Source organism: Cygnus atratus, chromosome 1 (genome assembly GCF_013377495.2).
Source record: "Cygnus atratus isolate AKBS03 ecotype Queensland, Australia chromosome 1, CAtr_DNAZoo_HiC_assembly, whole genome shotgun sequence".
NCBI classification, from domain to species: Eukaryota; Metazoa; Chordata; class Aves; order Anseriformes; family Anatidae; genus Cygnus; species Cygnus atratus.
The window spans coordinates 64,552,579-64,577,734 of record NC_066362.1 but is presented as its reverse complement, the minus strand read 5'-3'; the positions used below and the strand labels follow the sequence as shown (position 1 = coordinate 64,577,734).

At 38.2% G+C, this 25,156-nt stretch overlaps 1 protein-coding gene across 1 annotated transcript in view; it reads left to right on the top strand.

Moving 5' to 3' along the window:
* The window catches only part of KDM5A (lysine demethylase 5A), a 52,092-nt gene that overhangs the window by 8,794 nt on the left and 18,142 nt on the right, over positions 1-25,156 (top strand). Inside the window, exons 6-20 of the mRNA XM_035550871.2 lie at positions 2,118-2,223; positions 2,761-2,849; positions 5,832-5,990; positions 7,555-7,674; positions 8,804-8,962; positions 10,490-10,671; positions 12,291-12,453; positions 13,249-13,368; positions 14,554-14,748; positions 14,865-15,046; positions 15,313-15,437; positions 15,689-15,839; positions 19,925-20,042; positions 23,304-23,659; positions 24,175-24,313. Coding sequence (XP_035406764.1) covers positions 2,118-2,223; positions 2,761-2,849; positions 5,832-5,990; positions 7,555-7,674; positions 8,804-8,962; positions 10,490-10,671; positions 12,291-12,453; positions 13,249-13,368; positions 14,554-14,748; positions 14,865-15,046; positions 15,313-15,437; positions 15,689-15,839; positions 19,925-20,042; positions 23,304-23,659; positions 24,175-24,313 — 2,364 coding nt within the window. The remainder of the gene's footprint in view (positions 1-2,117; positions 2,224-2,760; positions 2,850-5,831; positions 5,991-7,554; positions 7,675-8,803; positions 8,963-10,489; positions 10,672-12,290; positions 12,454-13,248; positions 13,369-14,553; positions 14,749-14,864; positions 15,047-15,312; positions 15,438-15,688; positions 15,840-19,924; positions 20,043-23,303; positions 23,660-24,174; positions 24,314-25,156) is intronic.

The window sequence follows — 25,156 nt, the reverse complement described above, 5'->3', positions numbered from 1 at the left end:
TTGCTTTTTGTTGTACAAAAAAACTAATGCAAGAACATGAAGTTTTGTACTATTAATAGTGAAAAGATGGCAAGGAATGCAGGATATCTCTTTTCATGTATTCACAGTTTTGAGTTGGGTGTTTCTATACTATCATGAAGGATACCACAGAAAGACTCCTCACTAAGCCTTGTGAATGCTTTTGGTTTTCACAACTTACACTATCAATAGCCTTGCAGTATTTGTAAGGTTATACAGGAATCTGTTTTTTTTTAAATCTGCTTACATTTTAATATATAATCTTTTTTTTTTAACAGTATAGCTTTTTTTGGCCTGAGCATGGAAAACTAAGTGGATTATATCCACTTAGTTTTAGTGGAATTGAAATGCAATGGTGTTATGAAAATATTATTTAGGCAACACGGTTTTAATCGAAGCTATAAAACTAAAGAGGATGGTTGTACATTAGTGATTTACTTTTAGTAAATATGATAGTCGAATTATTTTTTGGGCGTCATTGAGAAACTTACCTTAGGTCACAATAGCAGGAGGGAAATTTTGGAGATTATTAGTAAATGTTGCTGAAGTGATGGAAAATCATACTGTGATGAGATGTGTGATGTGGGTTGATTCAGTCAAGTTCTATTCATTGAGAAAACGGACAAAATATGAACAAATTTCAAATGGGAGCTGTGAAGTCTCTAGGTTGTAGGCTTTTCCATACAGCAAAAATAAGTCTGTGTTTACTCATGACTTGTTAGCCAAATATTGAAGAGTTTATGAGGTAAAATTTGCTAGTTGGGGTGCAATCTCAGAGTGGACTTAACAAACAAATAATAAAAAAATAATATATATCTAAATGGAAATTAATAGCAATGTTGAATTCATAAATATTCAAAAGTAGAACATTAGCGATAATCACTTAGGAAAGATTGAATACGCAATTCAGTGGGAACAGGGCCTCTAAATATCACTAAAATTCCCCTGGGTAATAACGACTAGGAGAAGAGATTTCTTTCAGTGTGTTCTGGCAACAGAAAAAAGCAACTGATTAAATGGAAATGGATCTACGTCCAGCTTTGCTAAAAGTACATTCGAATTTCTTATTTTAAGCACTTTCTGGGAGAGGTCTTTTTGGTTGTTTTGATTGAAAACTGTGAATGTTTGTCTCCCCAAGGGAGCTTATTTCATATGGGACAAATCAGGTCTTAATTCTGTGGAGAATAACAGACAAAATAACATGAGTAAGTTATGTGAAGGTAGCCACTTTAGAATTAGACACCGGTCTTCTAAATTGGTGGACTTGCTGAGATCTTTTAGGATCAGTTAATTTCAGGAGGAAGATTGTGAATGGTGACAATTTAGTGGCCTTTATCAGTGTTAGAAAGGGTTTTCAACATGCAAGGCGACAACATAAATGCAAATACCAAGGTGATTGCCTTGTAGATAAAACCAGAAAATTGAGGTTCTTTGTGCTGCTAGGTTAGCAGATGTGATGTGGGAGAATGAGATTGATTGTTAATGGGGGACAGGAATAAGTTCGCTTGAACGGAATGCTTCAGGAAGCAATGAGACTGCAGGTCTGCGGAGGTGTGTCATCTAACTTAATAGGTCTTTTCATCTCTGATTTTGAGGTTGCAAAGGTACAACGAGTAGCTGTGATCTCAGTTATAGCTTGCCATCATGAGTAAACCCAGGAAATAGATTGGAACTCAGTGCCGTTTGTCTATTCAAGGAAGTATATAAAAGCTCTTGTTGAAACATGATTTGTGTTCCCTTCAAAGCAGTTCATGGTATCATGGTAGTTTTGGAAAATAATGCTGTGGCATTCTTAATTATTTTTTTGATAAATGTCAAACGTAGTTCTTTTGTTTGCTGTATAGATGACTTTCTGTGGTTAGCCTGATGCTAAGTGGGAAATTATTTGGAAAGTAGGGATAAAAATGCTGTCTTTTACTCCATTTGCATTCACTCGTTGGCTTTAGGAAAAGAAAATCATGTCTTTTCATGCCTCTGTTGCCTTTTGTTTGAAGAGCTGATGTTGGGTATTATGAGATTGAAAAATAAGCAAATGACGAGGAGAGCTGGAGGAGAAGTATTGTTAGTTTGTGCTGATGTGGTCTTATTTTTATTTTTAGGCGGAGGCAGGAGAGATGAGTAGAAATACTGAACTCAAGAAGCTGCAGATCTTTGGAGCTGGACCCAAGATGATGGGACTGGCGTTGGGAGCAAAGGATAAAGAGGGTAATTAAATATTGGGCTCATTGCTTTGTAAAGTAGTAAGGCTATTAAATCTTTCTGCATGTCTCCAGAGACAACATTAAGAGGTAAGCAAATCATTGTAACTGGAAAAAAAAGCCAAGTATTTTAGAGTTTAATTCATGAGAAAGATTTACAGGGTGCTTCATGTAACTTGGCAAAGTTTCATCTCTTTATGTACTACATAGTAACCATAACAATTAAGCAGCTGTTGCATGAACTGAATGAAAGGGAAAACAGGATTTGATGATTCTGAAACTGATCCCACCAGCTAAATGCACAAATTATGAGTGTAATTCACTCTGTTTTGTGAGGCAATTGGGATGAACCGTGAGGGTAAGCAAAATACATTTTCCTAATCCCTGTTTATGTGGTTAGGTTACAGCAAGGCATTTTGTCTTTCTGTGGACCATCAGGTAGTTTCTGATATGAAAGGCAGGGCACCCAACTGGACACCTGTGGGGTTTTTTTGCAAGTTGTGTCATGTGATATTAATAACATTTAACTTTATTTTACATAAAGATGAGGTGACACGAAGACGCAAGGGAACCAGATCAGAAGCATTTGGAATGCAGATGAGGCAACGCAAAGGAACTCTTTCTGTCAACTTTGTAAGTTTGATTCTATTACTGTGGTTTCAGATAATAAAAAATTCCATGATTTACTGTTTTTTTTCCCCTGAAAATCCCTCACATACAAATAAGTGGATGGACACTGCCACAGGTGATACTGCTAGCGTGAGAAAAATGAACAATATTTTGGAAGATAATTTATGTGTAGGTTTTAATCTTCCAGACAGGAAGGGTGTTACAACATGAAGGTACTTGCTGATTACAGGTTTGAGGACTTCCTTTGCCGTGCACTTCTTGCATGTCTTCAGCAGCTCGATTTCAAATTGAGCTCCCCTTTGTGGAGCAATAATACAACTTATCTTCCATTAAATGTGTGTGATGCACTCCAGTATTTCAGTATTTTGATATTAGCATTTTTAGCTGTTTTTATCTTGTCTTTGCTGTTTTGAGTTTAAACTAGTCATTATATAAGTTGGTGCAGGAAGAAATTAGGAGAGAACCCAAGGGGAAAAATGAAATGTTAAGCTCTCTGATGTTTGACCACGGAAAAGTAGTTTATTGCTGTTCTTAATATTTTTAGTAGCACATTACTTTTCAATTTTAGTGTAATAATTTAGCATGTGCACACAACAGTGAATGAAGACGTGCTTTTAATGTCTTAAGAAATAGACTCATTCACTAAGAATTTAGCTGTTTTTTTTCTCAGCCCAAGAACCCTTACAAAAGTTTATTTTAAGTTAGACCATGGAAGGCCAAGGCAGCCAAAAGCCTCCAGTAATCATATTTTTATATGTGAAAATGCCTCCTGGGGAAGAAAATGTGGGAGAAGTTGGACACTTAAAGAGATCATTGTGCCATTGTAGCTAAGTTAGAGTTTGTGACTTGAATTTTCTTTTAAATTGTGTTACTACTGAGTAGATGGTATTCCTAGGCAGTGTAAGTATTGCAACCATTTTGTTAAAGTATGCTTTCATTTAAAAATACTTTGTCCGGCATCTTCTTCTGTATAGAAGACTATATTTGTATACTTTCTGTTTATTCCTGTCTAAAAGAGAAAATGAAAATACTGTAGCAACAGAACTGCTATTTTGGAACTGAATTCCTCTAACTAGAGTCTTCTGAAATACTGTGACTTAGTCCCATTTGGTTCCATGCCTTTTTTTTTTTTTAATGCTATGAGGGATCTTCAAGGAAAGCAGTTTTGAAGTGCAAAGGTGATATGTTAGCCTTATATAACTTGTCTGAAAAATACTGTGCTGCAGTTTTGTTTATACTTCTCTCTCATTCATTTATGCTTTTGTGAGAGGCAATGAAATAATATATACCTTTTTTCTTTTTATCCTCCCCTCTCCCCTTCTGAAATCTATAATCATATATCATTATAGTCTTACTGTTTTTTAATTACATGGCTAGGAGGCTTACTTGTGGTTACTGTGTAACCACAGATCTGCGTTTTGTGAATACGTATTTCAAGGCAGTCTTTGTGTTTGACAAATCATCACTTGGGTTGACAAGAAATTAGGTAAGTTCATATGAATTTTGAGGGAAGAAGGTATTATCAGCAACAGGTAACTAGTAAGTATCATAGAATAGACTCCTATTATAACTGCCATTTTAATGCATTTTTAGTTTTGGGATGAGAACCTGGAAGCGTTTGATAGGTTGCTAAGGTACCCTTTTTCCCTTTTATATACTTGCAAGAAAAGTAACTAGTTATTTGTTAACTCGTTTAAGATAGATACGATCTTCCATATTTAAGTGGTCTTTTTCGGTCTTAAAAAGGGGAAAATGCTGGGTTTCTTGATAGACCTGCATTATTTTCTAAAATTGTTTCTTAAGATAGTTATTAAGCAATCTTCTCCTAGAGAAGTTTATTATTGCATAGCTAGGAAGTTGCGTACTTAACTAGGCTGGCATAACTCAGATGGGGTTGATTTCATGTGTTTGACGTAACTGTGTGAGTTTAATGAACTGAAAAGCACACGTTTTTATGACAGCCTGACCAGAAAGAAAAAACAACAAATCCCTCCTAGCCCCCCCCAAACTAAACCCACCACTTCTGGAGGATTTTTAGCTGTGTGAGGAAAATATATAGAACCTGAGTTGCTCAGTGACTGTGAGTGTAGTAGTAGCAGAATTTGGAACAAGTGTTATTTGTAAAGTTCATATTGTTATTAAATGTTTATATGGAAGATATTTTTTTAGTTGTATAATACACAATTTCTTCATTTAGATTACATCACAGATTTTTGGTTCTGTATTAAATGTTTAAATTAAAAGTCCTTTGGACAGTACATGAAGCAGTAGCAGAGAAAATTTGAAACCTGATGATGTCCCTGAGACACATCTCCCAGTCAGTGTTGTTCTTGTTGAGAGGTGGTCTTGGACAGACCCGTGCAATTTTTTTTTTCTCTGTTGTGTTAGGTTTAACACTTCTGTCATTTGGAATTTATATACTCTATTTTGGGAAAAAAGAAAGGATTTTGTACCTTTACATCAGTTTCCTCCCCTTTCCCTTGGAATTTAATTTAAATTTGTAGGTCAGTTTTTTTGTCATCATTTCTTGTCCATTGTGAACATAATCACTGCTCTGTTGCAATTGATGGTGTGTATGTTTCTGAAATAGCATGTGATTGAAGAATATCTCCAAAAATTATCTGTAGTGATTTCCCTTTGAATTGTTTTCAGTGCTTGAAGCTCAAAGAGAGGGAGAGCATAGAGTTCTAAAAACTGTAGCCTACTGTTTTGCCTTGGAATAACAAATGAGATGCTACTCTGAGTTACCTAGAAAATAATTACCCAACTGAACTGAATAGTTATTTCCAGCAGTTATTTCCAGTTATTCCCCTCCACCCTGACCGAAGCACAGTCAATCGTTATTGGTGCTTCTCAACAACCAGAGAAGGTTGCGTTGATGTTTATATTGAACTTCAGGATTACATCCTTTCTTTGCTTGGAAAAGGAAGGCAGGTTCTGGGTGAAGAAACTTTTATAACAACTTTTTTTTTTTTCTCTACGCAGGTTGACTTGTATGTTTGCTTGTTCTGTGGCAGAGGAAATAATGAAGACAAACTGCTACTATGCGATGGATGTGATGACAGCTATCACACTTTTTGCTTGATTCCTCCTTTACCTGATGTACCGAAAGGTGATTGGAGGTGTCCAAAGTGTGTTGCAGAGGTATGGTTGAAGAACTACTTGAGCTTTTTATGTATGGTTGTGGTCCAGAAAAGATCAGAAGAGCTGCAGTTCAGCTCTCATTATTGTTCCATCTGAGTAGGAGCTGTGGTTTTGTTTGGAACTTTGTCAAGATACGAACTGTGAATCTCCAGCTGTTCTTGGCTGATGAGCTTTAAGGAGAGAGAAATATTCCTTCCAGAGCCTGGGTATAACTTTTGTTTATGACACTGCCATGTGAAAGCTAAAACTCTAGCCTTTATATTTTAAGAGTTGAAACTCAATTTGATGAGCTGGTAGCAGGGAATTAAGTGAGAATTAGGGTTGTGATAGGTGTTTAAGCACAGTGATGAAAGGTTTTCTAAGCAACAAAGTAATCAAAGCATGTGATTTGGGCATAGCAGGGAGCTTTGATTATTGAGAAGTCATTATCACATTGTTCAGAATAGCTTGTTGCAGAAAGTGAAAGAACTAATTTAAAAACTAGCTATTTTAGATTTGGTTTAGACTCAGAAAGCAGCTGTTAAGGCTCCAAAAGTGGAAGCTAGTTTGAATTTCATCGCTCAAAAAATACCACGTTCAAAGTGATGATCGATCACCAGCCTAAAGGCAGCAAACATCAGTTTATTGGCTTGATATTTGCCATAAGAAAACAAATTTTGCAAGATCAGGATATAGGTAGGTGTAGAATTCAGATGAAAAAAGCTTGCTATTTCTAAAGCTGTAATTTTGTCACTGGCTTTAACTTTTTTAAAAAAGACCATGTTTCTAGACCATGTTTTTTCCAGAAAGGGGCAGTAACTCATGCTCACTTATTTATATACTCATTTCCCCAAAGAAAAAGAAACTACTGATCTTGAATTCCTCTTCAGTCTGGTTTCATTATGACTAAAGACTATTAAGTCACTAAGTTTTGTGTCATGTTTGTGCTCAAATATGTCTTGTATATATAAACATTGTGTGAAAAAGGCATTGTAGAAATGGATGGGAACAGTAGCAGAAACGTAAGTTGGTCTTTTTGGACTCTTGGCATGATTATAGGACAGTGGAAGATTTGAAGATTTTGTCAGATGGACTTTGTGTTATTAGATGTTACTAGTCAACTGCTTTGGTACGTGTTGCATTGTTTTGATCTTCTTCTTCCTCCTTCATACTTCCGTTGTGCTGAATCAGTTGATGTTACGCTGTGTTAAGACTGAAACACTGGCAGGATGACTTCCTGTGCAGCTATTCTGCAGGTACTTGAATCCAGTGTAAATTCAGTAAATTCTTCTTGTGCACTGTCATGCTCTGCTGCTAACAGAACAGATGATGACACGTAGCTTGGACAGGCAAGCAGAAGTGTATAGTGTTGGGGTTTACCATGTTACATTAGCTTCCATACAATTAATTCTGCTCCGTTTCCATTGAGGTAGGACTTCCTCAGCTAAGAAAAGCATTCAAAACTGATAGCTTATTGTGTTTGGTAAGGACTCAGATGGATACTAGTGTGTTTTAGAGAAAAACAAAAAGTGTGACTGTGTATCATAATCTGCAGGGAACAATATTTTCATGTTCTATTTCTTAGGAATGCAACAAACCCCGTGAGGCCTTTGGATTTGAACAAGCTGTCAGGGAGTATACTCTCCAGAGCTTTGGTGAAATGGCTGATAACTTCAAGTCTGATTATTTCAACATGCCAGTCCACGTGAGTTTCAACTTTTGTTGTCATTCGTTCTAGGGTAAAAAGAAAAGATGTTTCAGCTGATCCTGAATTTCTGCTGAGGCATCTTAGGTTTGTATAAAGAGGCAAAATAAGCTTCAAACATGTAAACAAATGATTTAACTTTCTGGCATCTGGTCTTGCTTCAACTTCATTTCACCCTTCTCCTGTGATGGATATATAGCTTTATTGCTTGTAGGGCTGTACTCCATTTAAGTTTTTTCCGTTTTTGATTATTTAAACCAAGTATAGGACTGCTCTAGTTTGTCATAGGGGTCTTTCTCCCACCCTTTCTATGGCTTTTGTCTTGGTTTGGTTTATTCAGAGGATTGTTTTTCTCCCTGTTACAGTCTTTCCTTGCAAACAAGTCAATAAATAGACTGAGTCTGTCAATCTTTTGTGGGTTGTGGTTTGTGTGTTGTTCTGCACCTCAGCAGCATTTCCAAAACTGGCACGTCTGTTTTGGCACACCTTCGTTATTCCACTGTCATACATACTGCATGAAACACCAAGCTACTTCTTCTTGGCGTTCTTTGGTAATTTATGGGCAGTGTTGTCAAAGCTTCCAGCTTTTAAGGACTTTGATTTATTGTATGGCTTTGGGACACTGTAAAATAAGCTTTGTTCCTTATTTTGTTCTAACAAGCTTCATAACTAAATGCTTATAAATAGGGGTTGTAATGAGATATATGAAGACTGCACTCTTGAACACCTTTATCTGAATTTTCTTGCTGTTATTCAGAGGTTTTGGTTGTTATCCTCTGAAACAGTTTGGAATGCGCACGCTATTTATTGTTTGCTGCTTGGCTTCTGCTGGTTGTCTCCTCCCTTTTTGTCCATCAAGAATTAACCTTTTTTTAGCTGCACTTCTGGTAACATCATCTTTTTTGTTCATTCCATCCCTCATGATGTGGCATTCTCTTTCTATTTCATTGCAGCTGCTACTAAGGAATACAAACCAAACTGTATGACACTGAAGAGTGGAGGGGTGAGGGGGAGTGTCCTTGGTATTTGGAGATACGTGGGGGATTCATAACAGCGTATTGCTTAGATGATAGCCTTTAGGTTGGATCTTGTCTGCACATACCCTAACTTTTTTTTTTTTTTCATTCAGATGGTTCCCACTGAGCTTGTGGAAAAGGAATTCTGGAGATTGGTGAGCAGCATAGAAGAAGATGTCATTGTAGAATATGGAGCTGATATATCATCCAAGGACTTTGGAAGTGGCTTTCCAGTGAAGGATGGCCGACGAAAGTTGATGCCAGAGGAAGAGGTGAGAAACAGGAGATGGAAACCAACCCCATTTCTTGCCCTGCATAAGATTTCACAATAAGAATACAAGTCTGGAATCAATGTGGTTTTTATCATGAAAATAAATAAACTCTTGCTTACGCTTAACATTCTTTTTGAGCAGGGTATTAATCTGACAGTTTAGGTTCTTTTCCAGATCAGGTTGCTGATAGCTAGGCTGTTTGTCATGATTGAAGTCACACCTGTTTTATATCATTTAACAACTTGCGTATCTTTGCCTGTATTATGGTATATCCAAGTGTAAGGAAACTGATAAGATTTTCCTTTCTTGTTCTGAAGAGTTATCTACTGAAACATAATTCTAACCTCCTTAGGAGGTTCATAATAAATAAAACAGGCTAATCAGATTTAGCTTGTTTTTCTGGCTGTGCATAATGTAAGAACGAAAAAAATGTAGTTGTAGCATCCTATTATGGAAAATAAGATAAAGAACATCTGGTAAGTATATTACCTACTTTTCATGAGACCTTACTGTAGCATATCAATTTTATGGCTGCTTATATGTTTGAATTCTTACAAAATGAGATTAAGGGTGTGTTTTCATGATTACACAGCACCCAAATCAATTCATTCCAATCCCTGGAAAAGGTAATCCTGCTCACTGTTGTCTTCCACCCATGTCTGCACCTTCCTACCTGCACCTTTGGCGGTGCAGTGATTTTGTAACTGCTTGGTGAGTCAGAAATGCTTGTTGATCTATTTGTATGAACGTAGTAATTAAAAAAAACTTTCTAGCCAGATCATTGGACTCACTGCTTTATCTTTAGTGTCAGTGCGAAGGAAACAACAGTAACATCTGGCTGAGGTGAGGGTGGGACCATTCCTTTCAGCAACTATAGGATATGCATAAGCTGACTGAACATGTGCTAACAGCTTTTGGTAAGGTTGAAAGAAGAATGGTAGCGGCAGTCTGAATTTTCATTTTTTTTGTACAGACTTGAGCACATTTTGAAGTAAAGGTGGAATTGCTTAACTGGTGGTGCTGATTTCTGTGAAAGAAGTGTACGAATTTCTTCTCTTGAGAACTTGCTGAAATAATTTATGAAGATCAAGATAAACTGCAGCATAGTAAAGCAGGTCTCTCAAAAGCTGAAATAATACCATGAGTTTCATTGTGGTATTTACAATTATAAGTTATCCTGTTTTATTGAAGACTTCTATCTTTTGCTTTTCTGGTAGTGTTGTTGGTATTTTTTTTCCTTCAGAAATGCATGAAACTTGGGGGGAGGGATCAAAGTTTAAGTAGATGAGCATTGATTCAAAGAATAAGGCCAGTCCTAGTATTTCAACATACATAGCCCATAGTCTGATTAAATGCCGACTAAAGAGTTTAGGGAAGTATTTCCTAGTTCAGGTGCTTCATTGTTGGAGAATACTGTGCAGTGTCTGCTATAGAAATGGATAAGCTGATCTTTCTTAGTAGTTCTCTTTTCTAGAGTTGTTATGGACATCTGATTTCTTGAGAATTTTCTCCTTTTCTTTCTTGCAGGATTATGCACTTTCTGGTTGGAACTTGAATAACATGCCAATTCTGGAACAATCAGTCCTTGCTCATATCAATGCCGACATCTCTGGCATGAAGGTACCTTGGCTGTATGTAGGGATGTGCTTCTCCTCATTTTGCTGGCATATTGAAGACCACTGGAGCTATTCCATCAACTACCTGCATTGGTATGGGTCCTCCTTTGCACATCTATCTTGCACTTCCTTGTTTGCTTTTAGTGAATTTGTTTTTTTAGTTGAAAATACCTATGCTTCCTGATGACTTTTAAACCAAAAGCTATACACAATGAGCAGTCCATATTCTTAAACGAAAAGGAGAACACACATACTGTTTTAAGCACTTTGATAGTTTTCTTGATCTGATTAAGTATTCTTTTGTTGCTAACAATCTAGTATCACTGCAAAATCATGGTTTAGAGGCTAACATCTTTTCTAAGAAAGCTTTTGGTTTTGAACTGATGTGGAGTTCACTGGTGTGGAATATAGTGTGGAATTTCGACAGATTAACTCCTTGCATTGCAGTCTTCCCAGTTTATCAGGGGAGTAGGACGAGGGGAGGCTGTAGGAAGCACCCCTTCAGAAAGGAAGGTTTGTTGTACATCTGGTAAGGATAAGTTGATAGCCTTTAGACTGTGACTGCACGTTTCTGGAGAACTGTTTGCTAGTAAGATCTGATCCACAGGTTGAGGAAGAGGATTCGGTTTGTTTAGAGTTCAGTTATTGTCCTCATAGCATGCTGTTAACTGGATCAGTATGTGAGGAGTTTGTGTCAGCTGGTGAGTTCCAGCAGCCCAGCCAGATACAGAGCAGTACATACTTACGGGGGCTTGCTAGCTATGTCCGACCAGCAGATGTCACTGAAGCCTGTAGGAACCGAAGAAAATGCTACACCATTTCTTGTCTAACTTTTTGGAGGGTTGGTGATAATAAGGTTATTAATATAGTTAGATAGCAAATACTGTGTAAATTGATTCAGATATTTCAGCAGATATTACTTGTACTTCTTAACAAAACAAAATTAATAAAACCCCAAAATTTCGATACTTTAGATTCTAGATCATTACAGCTTATTTCGCTTAACGCAGGACTGGAAAGACTAGAATGATATGTTCTCAAGTAATTCTGTTTAGTTTTGGCCCTGTGTGTCCTTTCTTCTCTCATACTTAAGTAACCCATTTTATTAAGTATCTTCTGTCTTAAGGGTCCAGTGAACCACTGTTTTTTTAGTAACTGGGTATGTATATTAGAGGGATTGATTATACTTCATCACACTGGTATTTTGTTCATTCCACTTTGTATATGTGGTATACTTTGCCATTGGTTTCAGACTTAAGACTTCTTCAAAACTAATTGAGAGAATGAAGTAATACAATGATCTTTTTTTTCCTATTAAACAGTGGCTGTAATGGCCAAGATTTTGCTTGATGAATTTTCTTTCTGCTTCCTAAAGGAAAAGGATTGCCCATTTTATCCCTTTAGAGCATGGTAAATGGCAATATCTTCCTTCTTAGGTTTGTCATGGCAAATCTGCTGTCAGGCATGTTGAGAATTGTGTTGTAGAGTAATTGTTTTTTCAGGTGAAAATGATACACAATGAAGGTTGTGTTTGATTAAAGATGATTTTGTGCCTATATGTAAAGTATTTGGTTTTGATTAAAGATGATTTTGTGCCTACATGTAAAATATTTGGTTTGTGTGCGCAGTGGTGTTAAAAGTACACTTTGCAATTGGGTGGCATCATTGCTTTTCTGTAAGTAACATGTTGATTATTGTGGTTATTTTATTAGGGGAGAGCCAAAGACATGGTATGGTGTGCCCTCTCATGCAGCAGAGCAACTGGAGGATGTGATGAAGGAGTTAGCTCCTGAGCTATTTGAATCCCAGCCTGATCTCCTGCATCAGCTGGTCACTATCATGAACCCCAACGTACTGATGGAACATGGTGTACCAGTGAGTAGAACACAAGCATTTTATCCACTCACTTTGTCATTCTGTGCCAAATTTCTGTAACAATTGTTTGACGTAACTCTGAAGAATTTTTGTAGTGGATGTTTACATCTCCAATTCATTAGTTATGGAGTGGTTTTAAACTACATTTTCTAGAATCCTCCTCTATCATCCCCATGAAATTTTAAACATCTCACATGAGAAGAGCGTGCCAAACTTCTTACAGAAAATATCTTATAGAACAAGAGTACATTGTGTTGCATGTCATTTTTATTGAAAATAACTCCTGCTATAGCAGCACATTTGTCTGTGAATTGGTTTTAATATTTTTTTGACAGTGAAATATTTATGTTTTATAAAAATCTCAGCTTTACAAACTGTTTTGACCAAACATTATTGACAGCAGACCTTTAAGCAGCAGTCACTATCATTTGCTTTTTTGTTAAGATAAATTTCTTCTCTGGCAAATACTGTAGAAAAGCAAACCATAAACTCTTTCCAAAAGCTTTTGCACTTTGTGGTCTGATGGATTAAATAATGATAGAGAAACATCCCTTTTGGGATTCATAAAGAGAGTTTTAAACTGTTGACTTAGATATCTAGCTTTCTTTTAGTAAGGCTATGAACTGAGGATTCACATCAAGAAGACAGAACCAACCCTTAACGCTTAAGAGGTAGCTATTTTGCCTGTGGTGGTTCATAGGTAAAGAAAGTGTTGTTCAAGCACCGCATAATAATGTCTTAACCTCTGTTACAAGTTTCTTTTTATTTTTTCCCTTTTATCCTCGCTTGTATTAGGTATACAGGACCAATCAGTGCGCTGGCGAGTTTGTTGTGACCTTTCCTCGTGCCTATCACTCTGGGTTTAACCAGGGATACAACTTTGCTGAAGCTGTGAACTTCTGCACTGCTGACTGGGTCTGTTCTTTTGTATTTGTTTCATATGACTCTGCTAGGTGACCTTTTGCAAAAAGAGTGTTAGTAGCTTTTATGCTACACAGTATGTTTTATGTTTATAGTTCCTGGTACAACAGTGGGACTGATGTTAATTTACATTACAGAAAATGATTTTGAGCACATAATTTTAAACAGTTTCAAACTGAAGCTTCTGGATTTGGTCTTCCTTTTCAACTATTGATTTCGCAGTACCTTTGTACCTTTAGTTAGTATTTCTGTAATGCATCTTTCTGGATTTCATATAGATTAATGTACTGTATGAGTATCTGTTGTCATTTGCATGTTGGAGGTAGCTATGTAACTGTCTTTTGTTCTCCTTTTGAGCCAGCTCATTGCATCTTTTAATTATATTAGTCCATGTTCTGATAGCCATGGCACAGCAGAGCATAGCTTATGTGGATTCTTTTTCAGTAAGGTGTCAGTAGTGTGTCCTATCACTATCCAGGGTTTACAGTTGGAAGATAAGATCACATCTGTAGTTTATTTATCTCCAACTTCTGTTTTAATACATTTAAATAGGACTCCTAGTTGTTAACCAGACATGTTTATTCATTCATCAGAGAAATCGTCTGCAGGATTGTCAGTGGTCCCTTTTTCTATGCTCATGATGTGGTCCGTGTATAGCCCCTAGGAAAACTTAAAAACTGACACGAGGCATGTGGAATTTCTTTTGTGTATGCAAAATGTAACCCAGAAATCTGTAGCAAATTCATCTAGTATTTAGGTAATTTTTTTGCTTTAAAGTCCACAAAAGGAGTGATACCAGTTTCGGTTAACTTTTAGTCCAAGCATAGTAATTTCCAGAGGGCAGTGTATTTCACCTTAGCAGAGACTGGTGACTTCTTTATGGTTCCAGTTTCTGTCCACTGAAAGTAAAAAGAGCTTAGGACAGCTCTTAAATATGTGTCTGTAAGTTAGGTAATGGCAGATGCCTGCCTGCCCCCTAACATGCCAATGGATATCTTCTTTATCCTCATCTGTGATAGGATTTAATGCTTTTGTAGTTGTCTCTGTCACAAAAGGTACAATGGTATTTCTGAGTCTCAGTCTTTCCCAGGTTTTGTGAAAGGAAAGAAAGTAAGGGGTAAGAGATGGTCTTGAAATGTCTTTTCCCAAAATGAGAGGCATGGTTTCTGTTTTTTGTAGCTTCCAATTGGACGTCAGTGTGTGAGTCATTACCGAAGGCTAGGACGTCATTGTGTTTTCTCCCATGAAGAGCTGATCTTCAAGATGGCTGCAGATCCAGAGTGCTTGGATGTTGGGCTGGCTGCCATGGTCTGCAAGGAGATGACATTAATGATAGAGGAAGAAACACGCTTAAGGGAGTCTGTTGTACAGATGGTGAGTAATAAAAGGCAACTCTTTCACTTTGCTTGCAAAAGGAATTTTGCTCCCCCCTTCCCTTCCTGTCTTGCCTGGATTAGAGTTTGTAGCAAGTGTCTTATTTTTTTTGTTAGGGAGTGTTGATGTCTGAAGAAGAGGTGTTTGAACTTGTTCCAGATGATGAGCGTCAGTGCACAGCTTGCAGAACCACGTGCTTCTTGTCAGCTCTTACGTGTTCTTGTAATCCTGAGCGTCTGGTGTGCCTATACCATCCATCTGATTTATGTCCATGTCCCATGCAGAAGAAGTGTTTAAGGTATTCAAGCGTGTTTTTTTTTTAAAACTTTTCTTCCAGATCCAGTAGTGTGCTGGAGTCCAGTGACCAAATATAACATTTGGCGATGCTTTTCTTCCTTTAATTGGAGAGTTTTTTATCCTCTTTGCTTGATTCTTGCATTCAAGGCAGAGGGTAATTTACATTTGTGTTTCTGGCCTTGTAGCTGGGAGAACTCAATATAAGCAATATCATGGGTTTTGTATGATCACTAATACTCTTGTTTGATTTTCTTTCTTCATCTCCAGGTACCGGTACCCACTGGAAGACCTTCCTTCTTTGCTGTATGGAGTGAAAGTTAGAGCACAGTCTTATGACACTTGGGTCAGTAGAGTTACAGAAGCTCTGTCTGCCAACCTCAACCACAAGAAAGGTCAGACTTCTGTTGTTCATTGCAGGAGTTTCAGGACATCCCACTTTCTTTTCCCCTGTGTTCTCATTTTAATGAGAGAAAACACTGTGTATTGTTTAGTAGAAAAAAAAATGAGCTAAACTGAGAGTGTAATACCACTCATCAGTGTGTATTTCAAATTGAACTAGCCTGTTGGAACGTTGATTGAAGGCTTTGGAAGCGATCTAAAATGTCTTTTGTTTCTGCATACAAACTATACGCTATTATTACAGATGTAATTGAGTTGAGAGTGATGTTGGAAGATGCTGAAGACAGAAAATACCCAGAAAACGATCTTTTCCGCAAGCTGAGAGATGCAGTGAAAGAAGCAGAGACCTGTGCTTCAGTAGCACAGCTGCTTCTGAGCAAAAAGCAAAAACACAGGTAGGACAGGCTTTTCCTTAAAGTTTCTAAAGTTGTTATTTGGTTGGACTTGAAAATGTAAGAGCCCTGAATTTCTCACTTCCTACCAACTTCTTTTGGTGTTTGCCCGTAGTGCTCATTGACAGGTTGGGGAGACAGATATAGTGACACAAAGGGCCAAAAAGCTCTTGGAGTATGTCAAACATACTGTTTTCACCTGACCTATGTACTGAAATGTGAAATCCTTCGGAAACATTGTTTGATCACTGATAAGGTATTTTTCTGAATGTGTGGGGACCTGAAGGGAAAGACAAACGGAGGAAGGAAGTATGAAAAGTAAGTCTTGACGTCAATGTTTAAATTTTTGGCAGTGTGACAAAGTATGTAGCTTAAATGAAGAATGGGTTTATAAAACTGCTTTAGGAAAGAAAATCTGTTAAAACATTGGATTGCAAAGCCAAGTACATGAAAACTGGGAAATAATTGTGGTTGGTGAGGTAAGCTTCTGGTGTAGCATTTGTCAAATATTTATAATTTTGCCAGCTGTTCACAAGTAAATTGTAGAATGCTTTGTGCTGCTGGTAGAACTACTGGGAGATGAAGAGGACACATCTTGCCGTCGTTGACTGGGAGAATGAGGTCTTGGGGAGCAGAGAAATGCAGAGAGCAAAAACAGAGTCTGTAGATTGAACCAGTTTCTAGTTGGCAAGGACCATGGGGGGCACTGATGTGTGGCTGAAAAATAGCAGCTTGCCTTGGTGACTTCTGGCAGCTTAGTTCTTTGTATTGCCTGCCTTGCTATGGCCTATTGAGTGTTACTCTGTTCCCTGACGCTACCTCAGCAATCTGCTGGATGTGTCCTCTTGTTCTGCTGTCAGTAAGCCTTCATCAGTGTGTTCTTCCTTCTCTTGTATACTTTCTGTGCATGGAGTAAAAGTCCCGTAGTAAGGAATTCAGTCAGGTAACCACCTTTCTTGTGCCAACAGTTGTATGATAAACTTTTCTTAACTTGGATTTCCTATGTTGAATATAAGAGTTGACTCTGTATTTTTGCATGCATAGTTTTTGGTGTAAAACTTAAGGTTTATTTAAGGGAGGGAGGTGAAAAGTAAGTACCTTGCTAATTATAATAGCCAGCTTTGCTACACAGGACCTAATGCATCATCATTGCTTCAATTCGAAAACTGAAATCTTAGAGTTATGCCACAGGCCCAATTATATCAGGTATTATACCTTGAAAACTCTTCTTTGGAATAGAGAAACATTTTTGCTGAATCTGAGCAGGGAAGAGAAAGCCCGTGTTTGTTTTTTATTGCTCGTAGGATCCTGCTAGCACAAAGGTATGGTCACTTAGAACTCTGGTCTGGGTGGAGGAAGCAGTGCTACAGCTGTTGTATTGCCCTGTTCCTAGTAAACTTCAATTATTTTGGTAGTTCCAAGATGTTTCTGATCTATTGCTGCTGCTTCCTCGTCCAGCTGTTGGAGTATGTCAGCCTTCTCTCCACAGACGTGCCTCCAGTTAATTGGTGAATTTCCAGGGCTTTTGCAACAAGTAGATACGTTAGAAAGAACCAACGTTTTTCAGTGGTGTATCTGAACTAAAATGAATCCCAAGGGTCAAGAGAAGACTTTTATAGCCTAAGGGTGGTTGTATGCTAAATTGCAATATGATACAAAACTGAGGTTTGAGAATTTTTCCGAAGCAAAGATTTTGAATCCTCCTTAAACAGTGTTGGGAAGTTTAAATACAGAGGTTGCCTTCAGCTCGTTCTTTAACATTTATGTTCATATTTAATACACTGAGATGGGTCACATTTACACAAAGGATAAGGTTATAAACAAATTAAAAATGAGTGTTGAAACTGAACTACTTGGCAGGGAATAAAGCAGCAATAAAGTCATGATCCAGATGTAGCTAACAATGTAGCATCTGATGGTATAAAAAACAGAAAAATAGGTGACAGAGAACAGTGGCGATGGGTTCTATACCCCCATACTTTTTCTCTCCCCTAATGCTGAAAGTTGTGAGTTTTCACAGGCAGGGGTAGTTGTATCTTTTTGTGCAGCGTGCAGTGCTGTGGCAGTCCATGCCTGGACTAGGGACAGAGCACCAGGGTGCTGTGGAAGGAGAGCAAGCCCTACTGCAGGGGTGTCTCTTGGAGCTCTGCACTCCATTCACTGTCACACAAGAGTACTGGTGGCACAGCAGGTCCAGTGCAGCTCCCCCTCCTTCTCACTGTCTGTCAGAGCAAGTCAAAGCCTGCAGTACTTTTTTCCTCTCTGAGACTTAGATAGCATAATTATATGTGATGATTCATCTAAATTTTATATTTAAGTCCACGGGTTGAAAGACTGAATGTTATTTTTCTTTAATGTAATAAAATGTAGATTGCTTAGCAGGGAACAGCTCTTCAGTGTTTAAAATCTGTCCTGCTAGCGAGACTGTTGTGCCTGCCAGTGATAATTTATACCAAGCGTTTAATTTGTGCAGTGTCACAACTCTGCTGCATTCATTTGGTTTGTGATATTTGCTTCAAGTGATACTTGATGGAAGTGTCTTTGCAGGACATGTTCTACTCCATAGCAGTCTTTTCCTGTTGCAAGGCCAGTTTCATCAGTTCTCTGGCAACAAGTGAGACAGCTTTAGAAAATAAGACTTCTTTTCAGAGCTTATTGCTGTTACATACCCGAGAATTCTTGTCAGTGCCTGTCATGGCAGTCAACTGCTTGAGCAAGTACATACCCCACATGGATCTTTGAAATAGCTCTGGCCCTCAAGCTGACTACAAGGGAGGATCATTACTGAAATTAGTTCCTTGGAAATGTCTTGCTGCTATCAACTTAGAGACAGGGAATCAGTGTTACTTCTTTTTCCCTTATTTTTTGGCCCATACGGTTGCCTACATACCATTGTCAGCATTTTTGCATGTCTCTTGCTCAAAATCTGAACTGATGAGAAAGATTCTGCAGAAGTTGTGGCACCATCACCACTGATGATATTTAACTCCATGCCTTTCACTTCCAGAATTTTTTTTTTTACAGTTCCCAGATTTCTTAACCATAACCTCAACCAGTATCCTTATGGGTAGATACATCCCTTGCTAGAGGTGCCCAGGACTTGAATTCTGAAGGTGTTCCATTTCATGTATCAAGTGTTCTGAGACTTCTTCCATTTCAGTTTTTTTTGGAACAGGTTTCTATGCTTGAGTGGTGGGTTTCTTTAGGTTTTGTTTTTTACTATATTCTCTCCTATGTGACACAGAGACCATTATGAAAAAAAAAAAAACCCTTTGCTTTCATCTGGAGGGGTTTTGAATGTGCCTTCCAGTGCCTTGAAGATGTGTAGGTCTTGTGCTTCAGAGCAGTCTTGTTCTTCATTTCTGTTTTCATCAATTCCTGACTTTGTCCTTACTATCTGCATCTGACCAACCTTAGTAATTTTTGGAGGGGTTCCTCCTTTTCTTTCCCTTTCTGTTTCCTCACATTTGAGGCATCTCGAATTACTTTATATTTGAAGCACTTGGGACTTTATATAGTTCATGTGGCTGCATAATAGGTTTGTGTAGTTTGTTTAGTGTTTTTTCCCTTACTTATTTAAACCAGTGGTATTTTGTGTGTAATTCATTGGCTTACAGGAGGAGAGAAAGCAATTCTACCTGCCATTTACTGCCCTGGTTATCATATGAAGCTGTGACCAGTATTTTACCAAAAACAGTTTGGGATTTTTGTTCTAATCAGAGTTAAGTAGTTCTGAGGAAAACAAACAAAACCAAAAAACAAACACAAACCACCCACCCAAATTCTATTCATGCTGCTTTTTGGGGCTATGTTCTTTTACTTATTTGGAACAAACCCAATTTGAAAGTCATCTAGACACTCCTACTTCAAAGAATAGGGTAAACTCTCTTGAAGATGGTTAGAGGAATTACATTAAATCTAGTTTTTAAGATATTGGAATTCTTGGGAAGGCTTTTTTTGAGTTTTAAAGTGATGATTTTTTTTGTAATTTCTCAGTAATCTTGATAGATTTCTGTCAATGGGAGTAAATCCAGGGATCATTGTCCTGTCTCTTATGTAATACTGTTTAAATTTGTCCATTCACACAGCAGACAAAGCCAAGACAGTGGAAGGACACGGACCAAGCTGACGATGGAGGAGCTGAAGGCATTTGTGCAGCAATTGTTTAGCTTACCCTGTGTTATCAGCCAGGCCCGACAAGTAAAGGTAAGTTTGCATTTCTTCCGTGGTTATACTGTAAGTGTGATCTGCCTTTTGCTTTGTTCAGTTTTTTGTTGGTGGTGGTGGTGGTTTTTTTTTTTTAACAGATAACATTGCCTGGTGTAAAGGACAAAAGCCTTTTCTTTAAGGATTAGTCCTGCACTGACAGAGATGGATTGAATGGGGTGTTTCATAGCAAGTAGCTGCTTTGTAGTGATATCTGTGAAAAAGTAAAATACTCTGGATACATTTAGCCTGCCTTATTGGGTAGTCTTAGCATTGTCATTGAAGTTGTGCTGATGACATGTTGCCATCTGTCCATGATGGAATGGCAATGTGTATCTCCTGCTCATCTGCAAGCCTATCTCTAAGTGGGCACCAGTGGTGTTTGTACTATGCTAGCACGCTCGTGTAGTCCTAACAGCGTAGTATGTAGGGTTCGGTTTGGTTGCCTAAGCCTGGATATCTAGTGCCCTGTGAGTGGCTCTAAGCTATTTCATCTGGCCTCCATTGCCATTCTGGAAGAATACCATAGATCTTGTGTGGCAATCTCAAACAGGGGTATCGCATGGTGGCCAGCACTTAGGCAACTGAAACAAAGCATTTTCTGTGAACATACACTTTCAAGGTGCCTGTTGCAGTGGACACAGTCAGATTTGATGGTCTTAGAGGTAAACCAAGATAAAAATCCAACAAAAAAACAAGATCCCTTCCACCTGTCACTGTCCAAGCAGCCCAATTTTATCTCAGTCAGCCAGTATCTTTAATGCTGTCTATAGTAGCGGAATTTCCTATTAAATCATATCCTTCATATGTTCTGAAGGTTATCCTGGTGTGCTCCTTTATGGGAGCAGGGAGGCAGTAGTACATTGGCAATTCTTCACATCAAATCCTTCTCAGCCTTTACTTTTCAGGTTATAGCCCACTTAATCTGTATGCATGGCCTGCGTTTCTTGTCCTTCGTATATATCTGTGCACCTGTCGTTGAGTGAATCTAGACTAATAAGTGATCCAGATCATACTGATACCCCTGGCTGCCATTATCATTTACCACTCTGGCAGTTTTTATCACAGCAAGTGTTTTCAGCAGCAGTCTTAATTTGTTTCTATATCACCGATGAAATGTTAAATACTGTTTGGCCTACTAACCAACCTCTAGAAAAAACCCTTCAAGAAACATCCTTAAATAGTTTTTTCATCTTGATAAACAGTTCTTGATGCATGTCAACCATTTATTAACTCACATGATCTCTGTTGATACAGTTTTAAGAAGAATGTTTTAAAGTGCTAAATTTAGGCCCTAAAATTCTAAATGTTACCATTTCTGCAGCTACTTCTACATAACCAAGTATCTAGTTTAAAAGATAATTGAGTTAGTCTTGTTTGAAAATATTTGTTTTTCTGTGGAAGTGCTTACTAGTGTTGGTTAAGACCTTCTTCATCCACGATTCTTTGATATTGATATAATGGAGAGACTTAGTATTGGACTTTTCTTGTCTTGATGATATTGGTGGTGGTGTTGCTGAAAACAGGTACCATCAGTAAGCTCTGGAGGACTGCAGGATTCTGATTATCCAGGCCTTTTGACTCTAATCTTTGTCCTTCAAAGACGTTTCTGAATGTTTCCCAGCAGTTAATTGAGTGGAAGGTATATGATAGGAGGATCTTAGGCATTTCTTTCCAAATACAAAGCAAAATACAAAAAATGCATTTTCTTGTCTGCCTTGTGAAATTTTATAATCTCTTAATGGACCTGTAAGATTGTTAAGAGGCATTTGATTCTAATGTATTTAAAACCCGCTTCTAATTAAGACATAATCCATAGATGACAGAGTTGAGGGCATCTTTATACTCTTTGCCAGTTTTCTGATTGTCACTTATTATATAGCAGTTTCATGCTGTTGCATCCTTTTTCTGGGTGGCTTATTAAGGCTTTTTATCCAGTTGTTAAACTCTTTAACAGTTTTAAATTTATAGCTTTGTCTAAATATTTTGTCCCAGCTGGTTTCTCTATAGAGCTGTTGGGTTTTTTTGAGTGTTATGGAACTAGTTTTGTTGAAGTACTTTGTGCATGTGCATGTCCTTGAAGCTTCAACAGTCACTAGCTAGTAAAATAGATAAATATTATCATTTTGCTGGTTAAAAATCATAGTCTTAGTTTTTGAATGAAGTCAGATAATGATCATTTATGCCTAAGCACTTGCTAACTTTGAGCATGGCATTTGAATGCAATTATCCATCATAATGAATTGCAAAATAATTATCATGTTGGATGATGAGTATTTTCTAACACAAAAGCCATTATAATTATTAGACTGTAATAATTTACTGTTGTCACTATGGAACATTCAGCATATGTTCCCTACATCAAAATCCTTATGATGTGGGTCTTGTTCTTTTTTTCTAAATGTCTTCTGGTTTCCAGACAGTCGTGAAAAGCAGCATCAGACAAAAAGGGCAATAAGCTAAGGGGTAGGAAATGCAGGTTTTGCTCTTCATTCTGCTGCTGAACTGCCATCAGTAATATCTTTCCCTAAGATTCTCAGAAGTGAATCAATTGAGTGTACTGGTTGAATGTCCTTGAATAACTCTCCCACAGAGATACTTTCCTGTCAGTTTGCTTTCTTTGATTTTTTCATTGAAGTTCCAAAACATGAGGATGTGGACAACTGCAGCAGTGCAGTTGGATTTCTGTGAAGTTCTCCTTTCATTTTGCATTTTCATATCTTTCCTTTATAAGCTAAAACCCTGATGTGTTTATGTGGTGGGCATACTTTTAAAACCCGACCATTGTTCTTTTAATGATATTTTGGTTTTTATGTCCTTGTATGACTCCAGCTTGTTCTTTTTCCTCATCGTGTTGTGTTTTGTTGTGTGTTACCGTCATTAGTGTAATGCCTCCAACACTAAATTGAAAGGATGAAACGTTTGCAGAAGTCCCTCCTCAACCCACTATTTTAAAATTAACATTGACTGGGCAGTCCATAATATTCTGTTTTGTTGGGATCCGTAGTTAGTTGCAGCCATACTATTTTAGGTGCAGAGTTTGATGTAACCAATATGCATAGTGTATGAAATGTTAGGCCAAATGTGTTTAGATGGTCTCTGACTTATGTCAGACTTGGTGGCTGTTCACTTTGTTTGTAGAAGCTTTGACTGATTATATAATGATCCCATACAAATTCACAGCTGACCGATCCTGCAGTCAACTCTCTGTTCTGATTCTGTTTTTTTTTCCTAATCGCTCTTTATTGTATGTTACTCCAGAATCTGCTTGATGATGTGGAAGAATTTCATGAGCGTGCCCAAGAAGCTATGATGGATGAGATCCCAGACTCTTCCAAGCTGCAAGAGTTGATAGACATGGGCTCTGGCCTGTATGTAGAACTTCCTGAACTGCCAAGACTGAAGCAGGAACTGCAGCAGGCACGGTGGCTGGATGAGGTGAGGTCCACCCTCTTGGATCCCCAGAGGGTCACCCTAGATGTGATGAAGAAGCTGATTGACTCAGGTGTGGGCTTGGCACCACACCATGCTGTAGAGAAAGCCATGGCTGAGCTGCAGGAGCTGCTTACAGTCTCAGAGAGGTGGGAGGAGAAGGCCAAGGTCTGCCTGCAGGCCAGGTGAGTGTTCCTTTGCAAACTGTTCTTACAGTTCACACACCGCAGGGATTCTCAGCCTCTTTTGAGGAGTGTGGTGAAAAGTAGGGGCTTTGAAGCTGCAGTATATTACTTTGATTGCTCAAAAGTTGGAATTCAGGTTGTTAATGAGTTGCAGAAGAGTTGACTCCCTGTTGTATTGTACAGTGGCCGGAGGGTGTGAGTGTTGCTGCTGTTTTTGCTCTTTACCCCTCTACCCCCAAATGAAAAAGAAAACCACACCACTGAGTATGCTACACAACAGTTTCCTCAATGTTAAGGAGTTCTGATGCTGTGCCCTTTTGAACTTGATTGTGCGAAGTCCATCAGCTTTCTGACCTGTGCTGTTACTTGGCAGCCAGTAGCACCCTCCCAGAATAGAGCCATGGTATCCTACACTGCAGTGTAGTGATGAAATTGCATCGCCAGCCTGTCAAATTTATGGCTTTAGTTGACTGGCATTTTGAGAGAAGGCTGGAATCGGGTTTTTCTTACTCTAGACCACGCCAAAGTATGATGGCTCTGGAGGGGATCGTGAATGAAGCAAAGAACATCCCTGCTTACCTGCCCAATGTGCTGGCACTGAAAGAAGCCCTGCAGCGGGCTAGAGACTGGACAGCCAAAGTGGAGGCCATTCAGGTAGGGGTTACAGCAGGGACTGGAATCTTCTGCTTGCATCCTTTTATTTAGACACGCTCTTTATTCCTAGCCCCTTTACCCACAAACGTGACCTGAAGGGAAACCTTGCTATAGCTGTTAAATGTGCTTACCATAGATGGTGTGCTTGAATTTTTCTTCTTTTTGTGCTGCTGTTTCCCCATTGGCTATCCAATTTCTATTTCCTTTTCTTTTGTGTGTTTCATGGGGGATGTAAAAGCTGACAATTTTGTTATGATACAAATGTAACTCTAGAGGGGCCTTATTTATTATTGAAACTGTTCTACACGCTGTCACTGGAAATACTCAGCTGCAGTGGAGGATATTCTGCTTAAAGGTTTTCGGTTTTGGAGTTGGCTATGGAAATGTTTTTATTCTTCTCCCCTAAATGTGTTTAATAAATTTTTGTGGTGTAAGATTTAATGGCACCGATGGCAATTTTCTGTCTTGAAATAGGTGAAGTTATGGCATCATTAGTTCAGCAGAACACTCCACTTTTCTGTTGTCCTACCCAGATAACTTGGTCCAAAAGAGACACGGTTTCTGTGATATTCCTATATATTAATCTCTGGACTGCAACTGTTATTCTTGTATCAGGTGTTCATTGGGAGCTGAAGCAAGAATCCCAACTGACTTCACGTCAGCCCCTCAGATATTTAATTTATCTTGCTGTGGAGCAGATAGGATTTAAGACTGCCATCTAGAAATGAAATGTCTTACTCCCTAAGCCAGCTGGCCATGTCAGAACGGATGTTAAAATAGAAACTGTGTGAGATGGAGTTTTTAAAGTAACAGTAAGATTGAAACCCCACTCTCCTTTCCATT